The following is a 21,964-nucleotide window of genomic DNA, read 5'->3' as shown; positions in this document are numbered from 1 at the left end:
GAAAGAACCGTGAAAGAAGCATTGAGGGGCATATTCAATTGTTGGCGTTATAGCCAAAATTAACGCGCCGCGCGCACTATTACCGCACTATTACCGCACTATTTACGTGCACTATTACCATTATGGTAATAGTGCGCGTAAATACCGGTATTACAGTACTTTTCCCGCTGGATTTCAGGGAGCCACGAGCTGAAATCCAGCTTACTATTACCGTAATACCGGTAATAGTTTTTCCACAGCGGAAACCGCAGAGAATTGAATATGCCTCTTAGAAGGAATACTACGTCACTCAATGGTATTTTACTACGGTGTGAGCTTAAATAGTGTAAATAGGAATATAGATCTACGATAATGGTTCCTGAAATCTCTCCTGAATTCATGAAATATGTATTATTAGAAATGTGCACTTCGCTTTGCAGTCTGATACTATGAATCTCTGGCGTTAGTAAATTATAGTGACCTGTCCTGCACTAATGTCAGTGCTGTGTACAGCAGGAAAATGAACAATAATAATCCGCATTTCATGCTCTTGTTTGAGGTTGTCATGGCAATTTGCTTGCATTGTAATCAAATTGAGGTTTTCATTGGAATGTACTTACTAAATCAGTAATGGAAAGCGTGACAATCTCCCCGATCGGATGGGGAGGTAATTGTCTGTGTAGGGGGGATGTTATACAAGAGAGGAAAAAAACAAGGCCGGAACTAATTGCCGGAGAGTTGGAGCTGATTGGAGTCAGCGTTCCTTACACCTAGAATCTGGGGACGCTCTGATATGCTCCATCTGGGATGACAAGGAGGGGAGGATTCTGCTGGTAAACAAATTAATCTTTGGAAAGGTCACCATTTGTTGTAAGTTTTTATCCAGTGCTTGTCATGTGGAATGGGAGATTGGCTGTCATTTCGCTATGCAGGGGCGCACGGTGAGCCTACGACACTGCTCCTCCAACACACACAAATCCCTGGAAACAGCTCAATGCCTGCTTGCAATGCCATGGACGGCTGCGTTACATCTGTCTCTGGACAGGAAGCGAGGGCCACCACTGAATTCCAATAAGATGGGCCTGCGCTTTTCTGCCTGGCCTTCTGCCCACGTGCAAAGCACCAGGCAGACTGAGCCAGCTCTTATCATTCTGCCCCCCATCCTACCATCCTCCTCTCACTCCTTTCTGCTCCATTGATGTCACCCGCTTTGTGAAACAGATGTGGCGTTTGCAAAAGTTCTGCATGCATTCCCGCTAGCACACCTGCCGAATACATCTCTGATCGGGTCCAGAGACCAAAAATTCCTTGGGTGCTGTAAACAGAAGTGACACTTTTTGGATATTTCTGATAAGGAGACCAAAACTTTAATGAAGTCTATGTTCAGTGTCTGGATATCTTCCAGGGGGCATGTCTGCCTCTCAGTGACAGACTGGATGCTCCCTTGGGTGTGAAGTAGTATAAAACAATGATGCAGAAAATTTGTATTTACACCAGCAAAACATTCACTGGGTTAAATGCTTCTTCTTCTAGGTACCTATTGAGAAGATCACCAGGGGCCCCACTGTCAGTCATCTGGCGGTATTACCAGCCTCGCACCGTATGGATGCCTCTCTGCCACCACCACCGGTGCATGAAAAAGACATTCAGAAAGGTTAGAGGTGTACATGCAGACACCGTACCACAGAGGGGTACTGTGACAAACACCTGTTTACCAGCTTCCGTCTATGACAGTACTATATGCAGTGTGTGTGTGTGTGTGTGTGTGTGTGTGTGTGTGTGTGTATATATATATATATATATATATATATATAAATACGTCCATAACCGTTTTAAAATTAGAACGTAATGTACTGCCTTCAAGTGTTATCATTAATTTATATTTGTTCTAGGTGTATCTTTTTTCAAATATGAAGTTTTGGGGTTTGACAGCTTCAACAACATTACCCCCAACCAATAAATGTAGAATATGTGTGAGGTGGAACTAGAATGGTAGTCACTGTTTTAATGAATAATCTGGGTACAACATGGTCTTTCTCTGTGTCCAGAGAATTAGGGAAGTAGTTGCTTAGTATTATGTATATGCACCAATGCTGTCCCTATGTCTGAGACTATATCACCACGGGTGCTCTGACCTGTACTACACAGATATATATCATGGTATCTCCTGTGAGTACGAGGATGGCTGTGTGTGTTATTATTTTTTTTATTATTTTTTTGTGACCTCCCATTAGAAAACCTCAGTTCCTCCATTATTAACAGACTGTTTTTCTGTGTTAGTTGGTAGTGTTGGATTTTTCCGGGTGATAAAAACACCACAAGTATTCCAAAAACTTGCAATATAATTGTACCATGTTTTTTTAAGTTAGCGGCTATTTATAAGTTTTATATTATTTGGCAGATTTTATTAAGAGGAATCAGATGTGTGCATTATATGACTCAAAAGCTTGCTGAGCATAACACTATATATACACATGCCATAAGTGTAATACGCTAAGGTTCCTTGTATATGATGTGTAAGTAGTTTGTAACATTTCCAGATGCACATTTGCGTGTACCAGTGTAATAATACTCGTTGTCCTTAGGAATCCTGAGTCTCCTGCAGAGAGGCCTTATACCTCCAGCGGCTCGTCTCACTCTGGTTCCTCCGGCCATTCTACCCCAAGCTCTACCCCTGCATAGCGTCCACTCTCGGAGAACAGCCGCTCTTACACAAGGCAGGGGTAAGTAGAGAGAACATTATGGTGTCCAGAATAGAACAGCTACAGAGTTATAATCAGCCTATTGGATAATTAGGCTCTGTTTCAGCCCAGAAATGGCTCTAAGCAGACTTCTGGTCACAGATTAAAATACAAATGGAACAGCCCTAGTTCACTTACAAATGTTGAATTGGCTCCATGTGTACAGCCCCTTGAGTCACATCCTTTCCTGTGCATTGACATCTATTAGTACACAAATTGGAGCTTTCCACCAATAATCACATTGGTGTATATTCCTCAGTTAGTCATGCACTCGGTTACTGAGAAAAAGGTGTTGTTATGTAGTATTTGATACACTGCACCATATAACCATCACACAGGCAGAGATCACGTCAGTACGACAGACCGTTCTGCGGCAGAAGGCCGTGCCCAGGAGATTGCAGGAAGTTACACTGAGCAGTCTGACACCCAGCTACCAGAAGGTGGAATGGAGACACCTTTTCCTTCCACACGTCATACTACAAGGACATCTGCAAATGTAACAGGGAAGGAGCAGCACAGATGTGTATCTCCAGCATCACAGGTACACGTAACTTCATCGCATCTTCTTCTTGGGTCACTTCGTTTGTCCTTGTTTGTAGCAGATGTGCGTGTGTTGCGACTGTGGAGGACAATCTGCAGGCTGGAGTACATAACCTTCCAGAGAACTAAGGTGTTTGCACATGTACTAAAACAGAAGTGCCAAGGTTGGCCCTTGAGTGGAAAAACACAGCCTACAGTTCACTGCACAGCTGCCATGGTGACGCTGCTCCACTGAGTGTTTTCAGTTCACCCCTGCGGTGAGCATGACAATATGTCACGTTGTATGTGCATTCAAATATACTCCACCACTTGGCACAGCTTGTTAATTGCGTCACATAAACCCACTCTTACAGTCAAATGTTCCCCCATACGTTACATACATAGCCCTATATTGGAGGACTCATTCCTTACCTTGAAATAATTGTAATACACATGTGTTAACTTGTGTTTTATGCAGTTATAATATTTCATTTTTTGTCTGTTGCTCTACTTTTAGTTGTGATACTGCTATCTTTCCACAGGACCCTTGGGCACTGGATACTGTTAATACTCCTACAGGTCACTCTTTCATCATCCACAGTGGTTTAATCGACCCACAGGCTGCAGATTTCTTGTCCTTTAAGCAGTATTACTGCCTCTGCTGGGGTAGTTTTATGACCTTTCTGGGGAGCTTGCAGAAGTTGCTTCAGGACTATGCCGTGCCCACTGCTGTGGTAGCAGGAGAGAGGCTGAGAGCAGCTACACTGGACCAAGAGCTGGGTAGGACTCCATCAGTATCCCAACTTCTGTCTGTGTTAGAAAACAGGTCTTTGGTACAGAAATTCTTGAGCCAACCTGGACAGCGCTATAAGGGAAGAGGTGGGAAGGAGGCGGCTGCACTGAAGATCCAGGCTACATGGCGAGGCTACAGAGATAGGGGGGCATACCTGGTCTATCGTCAGCAAAAATGGGCCGCTGGTGTCATCGCAATTGCCTGGCTCCTGTACGTGCAGAGATCACGTGTGCGAAAAATATTACACGAGTCCAGAGACCGTCATTTACAGAACTTTCGGTCCAGGGCAAAGGTGAGTAAATGCCGAGGGCAAACTGATGGCTGCTTGATAATGTAATTGTGCATTTAAAAGTGCATGGTAAGTGCATAGAGTTTAAAACATTTGCGACCAATTCATATATTTGCACTGAAGTATCCTTGTATTGCACTTTGTTATTTAAAATGTAGCATATTTGGTTCTTTTATCTGCTGCCACATTAGTTAGGCATTTAATGTTTTTTAAAAAGCATTGAAAATGCGTAAAAGGATGCACCAAACTGAAGTATGCAGGCCTCATTTACAACATGCATAAAAGCTCCAAATCCTTTTTGGTGGTGCCGTGCCTCTCGATTTGCACAGATGTGCCTAAATTTCCAACAAAGCTCGTGTGGTTGTGAAGCTGGATGATACCATTTTGGAAGGAGTAGAAGGATCGGCTGATGGGTGAAGTTGGGCTACAAAGTAGGCTCATCAAGGCACTTAGTTTTACAGAGCATTACAAAAATGAGATGTCATTTTGCTGAGTGAGATCAGTGACATGAGACTAAGTGGTGGAAAGGGGCATTTTTAGGGGTGTTCATTGCTGTTCGGAAGGCGCACAGTAAAACCACTTGAGTTGTGCGCCGGCTCAGAGCGGAAAGAGATTGGATCTCCTAGGATGCATGTTGCACCTTCAACAGACAAGCGTATTTCTGGGTGCACTTTGCCCAATATAAAAGTACCACATGTAATAAGTGTCACCTCACTCTCGTGAATATTTTAAGCCACAAATGTAAGTATTATTTTAGGAGGAAAACTGACATGTTTTATTTAATGTAAGGGGTCATTTTAAAGTGACTTTTACACTTTTGCTCACTGCATCTATTCAGTTCTCCGCCTACCCGCAAGCTTAGGTTCACATATAGTTTGCATAAGTGTTTCCTAAAAGCAGAGAGTGCATCTAGTTGTGCGCTTAGCAAGCATCTGGTCTGCTCACATCTTGTACGCTTCCTAAATGACATCCTGTAAGTTCCGTTTAGTGTACGGTTCAATCACTGTATTTGACTTTGTTGCAGATTCTAATCAAGTGACCGCCTTTCATCTATACCATTGTACATCAGTGATGGCCAACAAGTGGCCCTTCAAGCATTCACCTGCGCCTCCCAGCTTCATTGTCTTCCTGCTTCATTGTCAGATTTGTCAGTTATGGCTTGTAACACTTGTTTAGAATGCCTGCTGATATTACAGATAGGTATCGTTAAATGTATTGTTTTACTGAGATTAACGGTAATGTGTTGCCCTTGTGAAGGCAAGAGGGCCACACCATGCGGCCCCCACAGTGTACCAGCTTGGCCATCACTGTTGTACTTCCTGCAGAATGTTTTTCCTGTGGTTGTTTGCTTTTGTCTGTTTTGAGAATTTGAGATTAGGGTATGTAAACTGTTTTTGTTCTCAGATATCCTCTTCTTTTACCAAGTACTCCAAATGCACAAAATAATGTAACATCCAGTCCAAGCTAGGAGCCAACAGGATGCTCTGAGGAGCCAGGGAAGCTCTTCATCCACCGGCATCAATAGAAATGACTCTCACACATTAGGGGCCAGCAGCCATTTGTTCTGTCATTGTCTGTGTGGGTCCTGGGATTTGTCCAGCCCGGCCATAATGTCTGTAAATGTTTGTCAGAACTCATACCTTGTGCAGTTTATACTAAGTATCACTCGTATCTGTAAAAGTTTAAATACTCCCTCAGATTTATTTGGCAGATGTGAAGGCAGCGATTTTATGGTCTGAACCAATAGTCAGCCTATAAATTCACTATGAACGTATCACATCATGTAGGTATAAAGCACTACCTGCAGTGATATCACTAGGGAAATGATAGGCTGCATTCTTCTTAATATTGGTCCAGCCCACATTATGGCTGCCTGCAATATGTGTTGGTGATAGGTCCACTTTAAATACAGATACAGCAGGTGAATAATATAAAAAACACAGCTACCCATAGGCATCATCACCATCATCATTCTACATTAAACCCATCTTATTATTACTCTCCATTTACCACCTCATCCTCATAATATCCACCCTTACCCCACTCACACGGCCAGCTGCGCTCACTCAGAGGAGAATCTGATTGTACATCAGTTGCCCACTGAGTACTTGCATGCCACTGCTGAGACCTGTGCCCACTCCTGCTTTACCAGAGAGGGACTGATCTTTACTCAGTTCCCCCTCTGAGCAAGTTTACATATGACACTCCAGAATGCCTACAGCATTCTGTGCCAGTATTTAGATGCCAATGTCAGCAGTCAGAGCATGGAGCTTATTTTAGAGTGTAGGGCCCAGTCTGATGGCCCTTTAAAAGCTGGCTCACTTGCATTGTTTTAAAGGGCTGCATGTAAATGGTATTACCCAGAAGTCTGTTCTCTCTTTGGTGTGCCTGATTTACATAGTGTCATTGTCACCCTGATGTTCAGTGGACAGTTTGGTAGTGTCACTATGTTGGAGGGACAGATTTGTTTTGTTGTCGTGGCACCTTCATGTTGGAGAGATTCATAGGTCACAATGTCACACTAATATCGGACAGATTTGTAGTGTTCGTATGTCACCATGATGTTGATGGACAGATTGGTAGTGCCACTATATCACACTTTTGTTTTTTTGTTGGAGGGACAGATTTGTAGTGTCACTGTGTCACCCGATTGTAGGAGGGACAGATGTGTAGTATCACGTAGAGTCACTATCTAACCTTCATGTAAGAGACACTGATTCATAGTGTCACTGTGTCACCCAAATTAATTTGTATAGTCACTATATAACCTGCATGTTACAGGCACTGATTCATAGTGTCACTATGTCACCTGGATTTATTTGTAGAGTCACTATGTAACCTTCATGTAAGAGGCTCTGATTCATAGTGTCACTAGTTTACCCAGATTGATTTGTAGAGTCACTATCTAACCTGCATATAACAAGCTCTGATTCATATTGTTACTATGTCACCTGGACTGATTCGCAGAGTCACTATCTAACCTGCATATAACAAGCTCTGATTCATATTGTTACTATGTCACCTGGACTGATTCGCAGAGTCACTATCTAACCTGCATATAACAAGCTCTGATTCATATTGTTACTATGTCACCTGGACTGATTCGCAGAGTCACTATCTAACCTGCATGTAACACGCACTGATTCATAGAGTCACTGTGTCACCTGGACTGATTCATAGTGTCACTGTCTAACCTGCATGTAACAGGCTCTGATTCATATTGTCACTGTGTCACCCGGACTAATTCGTACAGTCACTATATAACCTGCATGTAAGAAGCACTGATTCATATTGTCACTGTGTCACCCGGACTGATTCATAGTGTCACTATCTAACCTGCATGTAAGAGGCACTGATTCATAGTGTCACTATGTCACCCGGACTGATTCATAGAGTCACTGTCTAACCTGCATGTAACAGCACTGTTTCATAATGTCACTGTGTCACCTGGACTGATTCATAGAGTCACTGTCTAACCTGCATGTAACAGGCTCTGATTCATATTGTCACTGTGTCACCCGGACTGATTCGTAGAGTCACTATGTAACCTGCATGTAACAGGCACTGATTCATAGTGTCACTATGTCACCTGGACTGATTCATGGAGTCACTATGTAATCTGCATGTAACAGGCACTGATTCATAGTGTCACTATGTCACCTGGACTGATTCATAGAGTCACTATGTAACCTGCATGTAACAGGCTCTGATTCATATTGTCACTGTGTCACCTGGACTGATTCGTAGAGTCACTGTCTAACCTGCATGTAAGAGGCACTGATTCATAGTGTCACTATGTCACCTGGACTGATTCATAGTGTCACTATGTAACCTGCATGTAAGAGGCACTGATTCATAGTGTCACTATGTCACCTGGACTGATTCATAGTGTCACTATGTAACCTGCATGTAAGAGGCACTGATTCATAGTGTCACTATGTCACCTGGACTGATTCATAGTGTCACTATGTAACCTGCATGTAAGAGGCACTGATTCATAGTGTCACTATGTCACCCGGACTGATTCATAGAGTCACTGTCTAACCTGCATGTAACAGCACTGTTTCATAATGTCACTGTGTCACCTGGACTGATTCATAGAGTCACTGTCTAACCTGCATGTAACAGGCTCTGATTCATATTGTCACTGTGTCACCCGGACTGATTCATAGTGTCACTATCTAACCTGCATGTAAGAGGCACTGATTCATATTGTCACTGTGTCACCCGGACTGATTCATAGTGTCACTATCTAACCTGCATGTAAGAGGCACTGATTCATAGTGTCACTGTGTCACCCGGACTGATTCATAGTGTCACTGTGTCACCCGGACTGATTCGTACAGTCACTATGTAACCTGCATGTAACAGGCACTGATTCATAGTGTCACTGTGTCACTAGGACTGATTCGTAGAGTCACTATCTAACCTGCATGTAAGAGGCTCTGATTCATAGTGTCACTGTGTCACTATGTCACCTGGACTGATTCGTAGAGTCACCAGTCTCTGATGGTGCAGGGCGACTCTGATAGTACCGCTCTGTTGGGAGGAACAGATGTATGGCATTTCAGAATCAAACCTCTCCTCATTTATAGGGGGATTAAACACCTCTCTCCTGTCATTGCTCTGTCAAGAAGTATTTAACACGGCCTTTTAATTATTGTGCACCATTTCATTTATATTTGCTTTACCTCCCACCTACCCCCACCCCACACTTTCCGTGTTAATTCATATTCTTTTAATTAAAGCGAGTACGGCCTTAATCTCCCCTCACCAGCCGCATCATGCAGCCTCCTAATTAAATTAATTGGGGAGGGAGGGGTGGAGATGTTTTTAAAGCATATAATTAAATCAATTAATATAATTTAAGCTTGGATTAACCGTACGGCAGGATGAAGGAAGGAGGCTTAAGACCCCCCTCGCCCTCTCAGATAAGTGTGTTCCAGACTGCCTCTCTCACTCATTGCTCTTCCCTTGATTTTTTAGCATCTGGCATCCAACTGGAATCACATCAGGACGTGCAGGAGGAGCATTATCCATATCCCATCATTAGGTAAAGAGCTCTTAGCCTCCAGATCTATCAACCACCTCTATTACCCAGCACATTACGCTTCCCTGATTGAGTTCAGCGCGGGGACCTTCTCTTATTCAGATGGGTCTCTGCAGGAAAATGTTCTCGACATGATGAGAGTGATATTACCAGGCCCGCACTAGAAGCGGCGTTTAATTCGGGGAGTTAAACAAATAAACTCATTATGGGATGTGGGGGATAAGGAGGGGGACGAGCTGCCGAGGGGCCATTTCCTATAATTCGGTTTTCATCTGTGTGAAATGAGTTAGGAAACTTCTGTGTGAGTGTGACTGAACAGAGCTGTGTGACCGCGCGTGGTTTGTGCAACTGTGACTACGCTTTGTGTATAACAGCACAGATTATTGTACATCTATTCATGTTAGACATTTGCTGTTTTATTATATCAGTTTTATTGTTGGGGGGTTTCTTTTTATATATATATATATTTATTTTTTAAGCTTTTATAGACTGTGTAATTTGTGTCTGTTTGTATGGTTGTGTACAGCTTGTGTTTGTGTTCCTGTCTGCATGCCTGCTTCTTGGATATTCCAAACATTCACCTAGGGTAGCCCCTGGGGCCGCGTACCCCCTCTTTCCATCCTCACGCTCCCACTGTCGCTCTGGGATGCTGCTTGTACACTGTTTTTAATCAAATGTGCAGTCAAAATGATAAGCTACATTGTCGGAAATTATTTAGTTCTAATTACCAGCAGATGGGCTGCTTTATCTGCACCTAGGGCGCGCGAGCAAAAGGAAATGCTGTGTGAACAAGAATAATTAAGAAGTTGAATAGTGTTTTTTGCGCTTAAATAATCTGCAGTTTCATGTTAATTAGCACTAATGTAATTATTTAATTACATTTATGAATTAAAGGGAACTTAAAGAGAGGTTTCCTTGCAAAGTGCAGGCAAATAGGTGTGGAGGGTCCCCCAAGGAAAGCTTCCCATACTGCTTAGTGGCTGTATTCTATGTATGGGAATGCCTGGTGTACCGTGGCTCGCTGTATCTGGGTTACACAACTGGGTGATACCATTTTTGGATAGTAACGAAACCTGCATAGCAATATAAAACACATTGCTGGTGTCATTTTATTTGAAAAACAATTAATTTATGAATCACAAGCGTATGTTTAACATGTAGGTGTTTAGGAATTCTAGCTAGTACATTGTGATCCAATGTCGGTATTCACACGAGACAAAGTACCCTCTGCATTTTTCATGGGTGCTATCATTTTAAAACCGCCACACGTCACCGGCGGTTTAGTGCTCCTAATGCCTGGCGATGGGTGGCGGGTTGCAAATAGCTAACTTTCTAATTAATTTCTGAGGGCAAATTTTATTTTTATTAAGGGGACAAAATTATTATATTATGAGGGCACTATGGAATGTCACATTGTGCATCATAAATAATTATAACCCCATTAACAATCAAATAGTATTGCCCAGTTAATATAATTCTAAATCCATATTTCTCCCAAAAAAGGAAAAGCAGAGGTGTTGCCCATTGCAACCAATCAGATTCTAGCTATCATTTTCTAGAATGTACTAGATAAAGGATAACTAGAATATGATTGGTTGCTATGGGCAACACCTCCACTTTTCCCTTTTAGCAGGTTTGATAAATCTACCCCTTAGGGTGTGTCCTTCACCCATTGCCACTTATTTAGAGGCATTCATTAAAAAAAATAACCGTTGGCTTTTTTTGGATCAAGCGCTAAGTACAAAAATAACACGGCACACATATCTTTTGCATGTTCTTTTACTTAATGTAATAGATTTCACTGTGTGTGTAATACTGATTGATAAAATGGATAGAATTATACATGAACTGTGTGAACAGCATGGTTACTAAGTGGTGTTAGGTAGCAAGCAGGTGGTGGCCCGTTTTCTGGGTGCCTTTAGTCACATGCCTGGCATGCCTAATGGAAAGCTTAAACGGATCCATAAATATAACTAGCACCTTTTGTCCTGCGCACGTTATACACAATAGTGTCTTACTCTTGTCTGTTGCAGGCTATACAACGGCACAGAGAGCTCAGACCTGTGACCTGCACATCCAGCAGAACCTGCAGATAGGACGACTCTGCGACATAGCAGGTGACTTGCAATTGTTACGGCCAAGATCGGATGGGAGATTTCCCAAGTATAGTGACGAAAGGCTGTTATTTATTTTACTTTAAAATGAGAAATGGTCTGTGAAATAGTTTGCTGTGGGCAATTATATGGAGCAATAGGAGTAATTACAGGGCGCAGTTACATAAAGCAGTGAGCAGATAAGATATGGATTGTGTATATAGCATTAGAAGGAGCCAGAGCGAGAAGGTATTGTAATTGAGCATGAGGAAGAGTTATAGACAGTGATATGTCTATATAAACATAGGAGGCATTAAGGCTGTATGGAACAATAAGCAATGTTAAAGTGATACATAGAATTTGCTATCTATATTTCCCACCCAATATATACTGAAGTCCGGTAATAGGACAAATAATAGGACAATAAAACATTTAGACCTAGATATAATAAATAATAACAAAATAACATACATAGGAATATACTGTATATACTGATTTTGCAGTATATTACAGCTGCAATCAAAAGAAAGTATCGTGTTGCGCTGTCTGTAATATATGCATGTTATTACGTTCCTGGATCTCTTCTGGTAAGAACGTCTTACTAGGTGAAGTGACATTTCAGACAAGCTAGAAGGAGAGCTCTGTCACAGTGCAAACATTTTATGCACAGTCCTAAAAGTGTTACAAATAATTAGAACAGGGATCATTGTAGGTAATAGTTTCTCTATAAATCAAAACACATAGGGGCTGATGTAGGGTGGGACGCACACCAGATTCCAGGGTACACACATATACACCTGTAGAGACTTGCGCAATTCTGGCACCTATGTCCGCCTGTCCCTGGAGAGGCGGGATGGGGGATGGCATGCTAACATTGGCTGAGTACAATAAAGGCGTGCTTATGCAGATACTCTCATATCCGGCTGTTAGGAGGTGTACACTTTCTACCTGCTATAGAGCAGATGCAAATACTGACTGATGATGACTTATCATAAAGTAAGCGTATATATGTTGATTATGTGGACGCCTCTGGAGATGTGTACAGCTCTACATATGGGCGGAAATACGCTCATTTTTCGCGCTCTTTTTTAAGCGTAAATTACTCCCATATTGCGTCCAACTTGGCATGAGTCTGTAACGCATCAATCCTATGTGAATCTTGGCGCCTCATGTACTAACTGTGTGCTCCTCTTCTGCAGACCCCAACGTGGATGTCATCTACGTGTCCCCTGTGAAGCTGGACGAGGAAACAGAGCAGTATTACCGCAAGCTCCTGGGTCTGCGTGCCGCAGTGTTATCTGGTAACCCCCAGGATGCCGCTGAGCTGCATGAGAGACTTACCATCCTCACCCCTGAGGCTGTGGACAGATTCCCTGTAAGCTCAGCTAGCCAGGAAGCTCCTATAAAAGACAAATCGTAGGCTTGGGATTGTCACTCTGCTTATTTGTATCTTTACAGAGCCACCAGGTAGCCGGCAACTGTAATACCTGGATAATATAGGGAATAATCACGTAGCAAATTATAGGAGCGCGGTCTGTGTATACACAAGAGTATTTGCTGCCCTTTATAGTGGGATATTACACACAGTCTGGCCCCTCACAGAACTCCTTTCTATCTCTTTATATCACCAATTGATTTTCTCTCAGCATAACTGCCTCAATATCAGCCAGAAGGGCGGCACGGGATGAGTTAGCGTTATACAAAGGCTGGCAGCTTCTTCTCCAAGTGACAGAAGGATAATTCTGCGTGGATCAAATAAATACAGATGTGTAGTAATTAGTTCTATTCCCAGTGAGGCCATTTCTGAGGCACTAAAGATGTGAGCGATTATAGTATTACCTCAACAGCTTTTATCAATTTAAACAGCTCAACTACAGCAGAGGTCATAACCCAGCAACATATTAATCATGGCATTTTTTGATGGCTCTGCAGAGTAATGAACTCGTTTGCGACTATAGAACAATTTAAACTGGAAATTAAATATTTTGATTATAAATATTTTTTTCTGTGTCTTTAATATATTATTTCTGTGCTGCTAAAAACATACATTTAAATTGAACAGCTTAAATACATACTGTATACACAAGAAAAAAAAAACATTTATTTAATTTATAAACTAATTTATTATTTTATAGAATGTTATGAAACATTTTTCAGCAGTTTTTATCGGTTTGCTCATTAAAATTTCCCATCAATGTAATAATTAGTTTATTATAAATATAATTAATAGAAAAATTCTGACATTCTGATTTGTTTTATTTATTTAGAAGTAGAGAATGTGATGCCTCCCCAAGTCGTTTTTATTTATTTGCAAACAATGCCATATTCCCCATAGTAACACAATTTATGCATTCTCCTAACACTATTTATTTGATATTTGAATACAACATCCTGCATAGAACTATTCATAATGTGAAAGGTAGAAGTCTGGTTGTGGCTGCTGCCCACTAGTGGTGAATATTTGTGCAGCAGCTTCACACTGATTTGATGTCACAGATAGCGATTGTCAGGAATCTAAGATGTGGTGTCCTGTAAGATAGATACATTTATGGCTCATTTAGGTGACTGCTGTTTAAAACGCACCTGCCTCGCATTCTGTAGGGTGCTCAAACATACGTGAGGAGGAAACGGAGATCTTTCAGCCACGTGCTCTGATGCATATGTGACATGTCATGCAGCATGGAAAATATAGATGGAAATAGTACAGGCACCATTTTTTCGCTCTTTTTGTCACTGTCACATTTAACCTAGCCACTGGTGTAAGTAAGACATGTATATCACCAAGCGGATCAGCCATCCTATACCTGCAGCACTTCACCAGCGTTTTACTTTCAATGACAAATGTTCTCTCTGTACAGCGCTGCGGAATTGGTGGCGCAATATAAATAATTAATGATGATGACTATCTTCCTTCTTTGTAGAGCGCAATGCAAGTCCATTTTAAAAAGACCACCATATTGTGTCTTACACTAGATTAAGAGTCACCTATTTGTACAAGTGCCTTACTTTGTTAGCTAAAATTTCTTAAAAACAGTAATGTCCGTAAAACGAAACACATTATTGATTCCAATCCCGACTAGCTGTCTCTCAGACTGAATCTGGTTTTACCATATCAGTGACCCTACCAGAGAGTAGCAGATTACTTGTAAGCACAAATAAACATCTATGATTATAATGTAGCTGAAAGGGAGGTCTATATATGTAACTGGTACTCGTTCTATACAGTGGCTGTTGTAACAGCACAAATCTATATTTGTAGTCCATGAAGCTATTTTTATAATCCCTGTATGTATTTGTACAGCAAAATATGGTCCATGATGTAGTGACCAAACCTTGTACAGAGCGGTGGGGACCATGGCGGATTGGGGGGAGGGTTTTCATTGCTACAAGTTAAGCTGGATTTTATTTGCTTACAGTGTTTATGATTTTGCAGAAACACAAGTATGACACAATATACTAATCTGTAATTATCCATTCTAGAATCAGCACATGTGCCTTTCTACCCTGCTCAAATACAGCCCAAAGGCCTTGCAGCGTATAAGGAACTTGACACAAGGACGGGAGACCTACATCGTTGGCCGAGTTCCGCACATGGATGATCTGGCTGTGGCAGATCTGCTCAGGGTCCCTGTTCTTGGCAGTGAACCAGAGGTGGCACATCTCTACAGCACCAAGTCTGGGAGCAAGCGCATCTTCACCAGTGCCGAGGTCCTCACCCCTCCAGGAGAATATGACATCTATAACCAGGAACAGGTCAGAAGCCGTGTCCATATTTAGTGGTACAAAGAGATGGTAACTGCTTATTTGAAGTGCATCAAAGTGAAAGTATGTCCTTCGCCAGTGCACAAGTAGGCTGCCATTGTGTGCCTATTGTCAGGGGCGGGCTAGGCCAGGGGGCATCCAGTCTAACCACTGTTTGGGCCGGCCCCTCCCCCCCCCCTCCGCCGCGGATGCACGCGATGTGGCCGCCTCATCATTGACGCGGCCGCATCGCGTGTCATGTGATGCCGTCTGTGCGCCCCCCAGGCTGAAATTTGCCAGCCTGCCCCTGCCTATTGTATATGTAATTTCACTGGTACCCCGTGAATTGATAGGCTGCAATCTCATGTAACTGTATAAAGGTGATGGGCACACTTTACAGGGAATATACAACTAAAATACAAGATACATATAAGAGTTTCAAGACTTAGGGGTATATTTACTAAACTGCCGGTTTGAAAAAGTACATACATGGAACCACCTGTCAGCAAGTTTGGTGGAGACACAGACAGTTAAAAACAGAAAGTTATTGTGAGGACATAACAAAGAAAACCCTCATATTGTTTTATATTGAAAGCTGCTGGGTCTCTTTTGTTAATAATTGCCAATAAAACGTAACTTTCAGTGGATTATTCTTTACAAGTGGTGCTAAGCGATGTCCTCGTTAATCAGTGTTTAGAGGGGTAATCTCTTTAATATGTTTCTGGAACACCCAGTACAGCTAAACTCCAAAAAATGTCATTTTTATATAAGACGCTTAAAGGTGAAATGCACCCGCTATCTTGTTGTGCGATGGAGTGTCAGACAAGGAGAGAAATCTACATTTCTTGGACTGCATGGCATTAATACACAACATAGGCTTTATACATTCCCACTGTGTATGAATGGAATCAACCAATCTGTACAAAGCAATCCTGTTACATAGAAGACTGCAAGTAATGCAAGTAAGTCACCCATGTGAGTGTGTGTATGTATAAAACATATATATATATATATATATATATATATATATATATACATATATTATATCACCCACTGTATATACTCTGACATATACAGATAATTTGGATGTTAACATTTCCCCTGCTCCTCAAATAATTCCCATCAAGGACCGGATCCACGTTTGGACGTAAGTCCATTGCCTGCCGTATCTTGCATGCAGTAGCTCTGCGCATGCTTACAAACGGACCTTACGGCAATGAACACAATTCGTGTCTGAACGCAAATGACACAACAGCCTGTGGCTTGATAGGCGGAATGGGGGAGGGAAGGGTCGGACGGACGTAGGCCATGTACACTAAGGACTTACTGGCGGCATGTTCCAACGCAGTCGCGACTGATTCAAGTCTTGTGTTTCTCGTAAGTACGCCTGGTTTCAGCCGTATCACTTGCACCAGTTACAGGGCAGGTGTAAGTGCCGACTGATAGTGATGACACAGCATCATCATCATCATTTATTTATTTATGTAGCACAACCAAAGAGCGCTTTACAATTGGGAACAAACACAGTAATAAAGCAATACTGGGTAATACATACAGATAGAGGGGTGATAAGGTCATGCCCACAAGCTTACAATCTATGGGATAGTCTTTGTTTTAAAAATGACACATATGTGTGCCACTAGCTAGCACATAACATGTGCGTGCAAGGAAGATTAATTATATAAACTCATTGTATGTACAGTACACATTAAAAGCATCTTTTTTATGTACCGTATATACTCGAGTATAAGTCGACCCGAATATAAGCCCAGGCACCTAATTTTACCTCAAAAAACTGGGAAAACTTATTGACTCGAGTATAAGCCTAGGGTGGGAAATGCAGCAGCTACTGGTAATTTTTGTAGATTTATTCATTATTATGTTTTTTATTTACATCTGTATATGCATTTTTATTTTACACATTTTTATATCATGTGTGTTTTTGATTGATTAGCTACTGAATGATTCATGTATTTTTAATCTGACTGGTTCTTTGGACATATGCACCTTTCTTTCTTTAAAAATGAATCAGAGAATATTTCTTGGTACACAGAAGAAATTATTGAACTATTATTCCTGAAACACAGAGTTGATACTAAGCTAAATCTTTTTGGCATGCTGTCTGTCCCCTATCTTGCAGAAAGCAGGCATTAAAACAACCAGCTTCGGGAGCATATCTAGAAAAAGCAGGACTGATTTTGAACGTGGTCTTGTAGGTGTGACACCCAGCATCAATTTAAAAAAAAAATACACAGTTTGTTTGCCATTTTTTCACAACTGCTCCATAAATATGGCTTTATGGTCCTGATATAAGCTTGCCATTTTAGTGAAGCCCTGACACATTTCAAAATGGGGTGCAGGGGGACACTGTCAATAAATATCTTTATATATGTGTGCATTAATATTTCCACACCCCCTGATTTGTTACTCTACTTTATTGATTTCATTTGAAAAAACTGTTTTATAAATGAATCGTATAAATTAGAACCATCAATGTACGGTATCCTGAATAATAATGTATTATGAGACCCAGCAAATGCCATATCTGAAATTCACCCCCAAATTCACCCCCAAAGAATAGGGAAATCACGTTATGTTAATATTGGAAGGGGAGAGAGGGAGGGAGCGAGTGAGGGAGAGAGAACGAACTTACATGGTCTCCGTTTCCTCAGCTCTTCAGTTCCGCAGTGGAACGCATGTGCGTTCCAATGACAGGAAGTTCGGCATTTGTGCCGAACTTCCTGTCGGTGGAACGCACATGCGTTCCACTGCGGAACTGAAGAGCTGAGGAAACGGAGACCAGGTAAGTTCACCCGTGTATAAGCCGAGGGGGGCTTTTTCAGCATAAAAAAATGTGCTGAAAAACTCGGCTTATACACGAGTATATACGGTATTTAATGTAAAACAAATATATACTTTTTAAATCCATATTTTTATCAATGGTTATACTGTTAAGATTTATTTTATCATTTAATTTTTATTTGTGTTCTGATGTGACCTTTTAGTGAACAGACGCTTGTATTTATACTGCAGTCTGTTGTGTGTATCTACATACAGCAAGTAACGTTTGGACAGAGCGTACATAAGATACATTTGGATCTGAATCCGGTCAGAACTACGTACAAGTTCTGTGCTCTTCTTTCACACAAAACTTATGTGCAAGTTGTGTCTGGACATGAATCAGGCCCCGATTGGCATGTATCAGTACCAGGAGAGACCCTGGAAAGTTAGTTGTAGGTAGTTGTGTTAGTTGTCGTGTGTCTCCTAATCTCTTTGGGGGGTTTTTTGTGAGCTGTTTGTTTTGGTAGCAAACAATCACTGGCACTTGAATGCGTACATTGTACCATTGTTACTGTAGGTTAAGATGAAGTATACATCACTATACAGACATACTGTGTCTGATTCATTAAGGAAAGTAAAGCAAAAAAATAAGTAACTTTGCACCTTGACAAAACCATGTTGCATTGGAGGGGGAGGTAAATTTAAAATGTATTGGCAGATATATAGTAGGGCATGTCCTAGATCAAGTTTAAATTAAATTTTTCAAATAAAGCTATCAAATATTTGTGTGCTACATAAATAAACAGCCAGTGTTTAACTTATGTACAAAATAATAAACTAATTTGCAGCCCTTGTATTGTAATATGGTTTTGTCCAGGAGAAAACTTACTTATTTTTTTGCCTTACTTTCCTTAATGAATCAGGCCCACTGTGTCTGTAGTGTGTATACTGTAGACAGTCCTTTGAAAGGGGAGTCAAAGTATGGCCAAAATTGTGTCTGTTTCTCTCTACCCCCACACTTACTGATTGTGCACTCAGATGATGCTCTGTAGTAGTGCTGTGAGCCTCACTTATTAATCTTCTGAGTGCCCTGAGAGACATGAATAAGGACTCGGCAGCCAAATGCAGACCTGACATTAGGTACACAGTTCTCCATCAGCGTCACACCACCACGCAACTGCCTACATTGTCTAGCCCTTGTCCTGCATATTATGTCATTCTAAATAAATATATATTTTACACAAACAGGGACAAACTCAAATTACTGAAGCTTTAATCGTAAATATGTAAAGTATGTACGGAAATTGTAGAGGCCAGAAAAGAGATGGGTTGGAGTTGAGTAATACAGTCAGGATCTTACATGTCTGATTAACAAGATCGCAGTACTTGAACCCAGCTTTGTCCAGGTATTGACGTGGAGAAGGCCAGGTACATGTTATAACTGCATGGAAGCAGGCCAGATATTATATACATATAATGACCATACTACAGATTCTCTGGAAGGTTTTAGGGAAGCCTTGGAAACCTGCATCCACACTTGGGTCATGAATACTCCTGTTGGACAGCTATGATTTACTCAGATAAACAACTAACCCGTCGTATCCCTGCTGTATAAACCTGACTTTAGCACAATAAGCAAAATAGCATTCAGGTGTTGGATGTATTTTTCTGTGTATACCATGTATGTTGCTGTGCATCACATTTACATCCGGCATCTTTATCACGTTCACAGTTCCTCAGCTCTCTGGCTCAGCTTATCACTGATAACATGCTGGTCACCCGCTGGTTATTTAAAGTGGACAATGAATTTGGCAGCAACGGGACAGCTTTCTGTGACATTGCGGTACACCTTCCATGTTATACTTGGGCCCTGAGAGAGCGGCAGAGGTACAGCCCGGATACCTGGAGGCAGAAATGGGCACAGGTGAGACTATACTACAGGTAATGTTACCCAGGCTCATCACAGATGGGGTTAACAGACCTGCATTGTCAGTAACAGCAGCTTCCAACCCTCAGGACCCTGCACACCGGCAATGCTTTAATGTCCTGTTATTCCCCGACCTGTTCCTTAATGAGGACAATGTAAGAGTGTCGTCGGCAGCGGCACAGCCGGTGAACACTGGCAGGTTATTAAAACATTACAGCATCTTGATGAAAGACTTTCCTGCAGGCTAAGAACGACAGAACAAGACTCCATTCCACTGCGATGATTAGAAACGAGTGTATGTCTCTGAGCGCTAAATTATGTTAATAGTTACAAATTGAGGTATTTGCATAACAGTTTATGATACATAATGACAAGTCCCCCTTTCTCTGTGTGTGTCACATCACTGAGACCTGTGTCTGCATTAGAAGGATGAAGTAGATTGATGTATGAAGCACTGCTATTGTTATCTCAACCTGGCTGTGCCTCTAATCCCTCTTATTGACCCGCTGCTCCTCAGCACTGGCCAGTGCTCCTTTATACTTATATATTCAATTTCAGCTTTAAATTGGCCTCATTTCTCAACATGTATTTTGTATCTATGTACTCTACTTATTAGGGCTGAATTTCTTCACTTTCTTTCTAACAATCATGTTGATAAAAATTCAATTCACATATCATAGATTATTTATAATGGATGTTTGAACACTTATTTTGAAAACAGTACATTAAGTATTTGCTGACATGGTGCAGTGTGCTGTAACCCATAACAACCAATCAGCAGTTAGCTTTGATCAATCTACTGCGTGTTAGTCAATGAAAGCAAATGCATGATTGGTTGCTTTGGGTTACTGGATGTTCATAAATAATATAATAACTTCTATGTTCTTATAGGACAATTGTTATAGTAATGTTTATTCTGAAGATCAATAGGATCAAAACCTCCTCCTATACATCTATGTGTTGTTCTACCAAGTTTTACTTTTATTGCAAACGCAGGTTTGATGCTCTGACATGTTTTATTATAAGGTTGGTTTTGGATACAGAGATCTGTATTTATAAACATTATTATGTCATTTGAACCACTAACGTAGTGATAGTCAACCTAATACACTTCAGTTGCCACATCCGCTGTCTCTAACCTTTAGAAGGGCCGCACATTATAATTAATGTCAGCAATAAGCTAAATCAAAACATTTAATCAAAGAAAGAGATACCTATCTGTAATATGAGCAGGCACATGACACAAGTGTTACAAGCTGTAACAAACTAATCTGACAGGAAAGCAGGAAGGAGCTGGGGCCGCAGCGGGAGGCTCTGATGGCTGCATGTGACCATCACTGCGCTAAGACAACCAACATCAGCAATAGATGCAGAGACAGCCTCCGTTACAGAGATGATGCCACTGAGAGCCCCGCACAGCCTCCTGAGTTACAGGGGCTGTGGAGGCCTAGTGCTGCCACCACTTTATTTCCTGTATGTAGTGTGCTCTGGTCATTAGTGGCAGCGGCAAATGATCTGGGAGGCTGTAGTTATAGGAAAGTGCTGGTTTCTTTTCACTTTTTCCACTGACTATGACCTACGGCTTGGCCGCACATCATTAATATGTCCATGTACTGTTACGAAAGGTGGGCAGCACGGTGGCTTAGTGGTTAGCACTTCTGCCTCACAGCACTGGGGTCATGAGTTCGATTTCTGACCATGACCTTATCTGTGTGGAGTTTGTATGTTCTCCCCGTGTTTGCGTGAGTTTCCTCCGAGTGCTCCGGTTTCCTCCCACACTCCAGAAACATACTGGAAGGTTAATTGGCTGCTATTAAATTTCCCTTAGTATCTTTTGGTCTGTGTGTGTTAGGGTATTTAGACTATAGCCCCCAATGGGGCAGGGACTGATGTGAGTGAGCTCTCTGTACAGCGCTGTAGAATTAGTGGCGCTATATAAATAAATTGATGTTGCTGAGGCATAGACTCCAGGACCATGTCTGGGGATTAGGCCTGCCATTTTCCTGGTTCCTTCTCCTATAGGATGAATGGTGCATGGGAAGAGAAAGGAT

General features: G+C 41.6%; 1 protein-coding gene across 2 annotated transcripts in view; it reads left to right on the top strand.

Annotated features, from left to right (window-relative positions):
* IQCH (IQ motif containing H) overlaps positions 1-21,964 on the top strand; it is a 438,281-nt gene that overhangs the window by 379,560 nt on the left and 36,757 nt on the right. For both annotated transcript variants that reach the window (XM_075207583.1, XM_075207582.1), the window contains 9 exons: positions 1,513-1,633; positions 2,565-2,702; positions 3,059-3,261; positions 3,782-4,324; positions 9,308-9,374; positions 11,405-11,488; positions 12,664-12,839; positions 14,945-15,217; positions 19,719-19,910. In XM_075207583.1, coding sequence (XP_075063684.1) covers positions 1,582-1,633; positions 2,565-2,702; positions 3,059-3,261; positions 3,782-4,324; positions 9,308-9,374; positions 11,405-11,488; positions 12,664-12,839; positions 14,945-15,217; positions 19,719-19,910 — 1,728 coding nt within the window. In that variant the 5' untranslated portion in view covers positions 1,513-1,581. The remainder of the gene's footprint in view (positions 1-1,512; positions 1,634-2,564; positions 2,703-3,058; positions 3,262-3,781; positions 4,325-9,307; positions 9,375-11,404; positions 11,489-12,663; positions 12,840-14,944; positions 15,218-19,718; positions 19,911-21,964) is intronic.

Source organism: Mixophyes fleayi, chromosome 4 (genome assembly GCF_038048845.1).
Source record: "Mixophyes fleayi isolate aMixFle1 chromosome 4, aMixFle1.hap1, whole genome shotgun sequence".
In the NCBI taxonomy this organism is placed as follows: domain Eukaryota; kingdom Metazoa; phylum Chordata; class Amphibia; order Anura; family Limnodynastidae; genus Mixophyes; species Mixophyes fleayi.
Note: the sequence above shows the minus strand (reverse complement) of the source record. Positions and strands in the feature narration are given on the sequence as shown.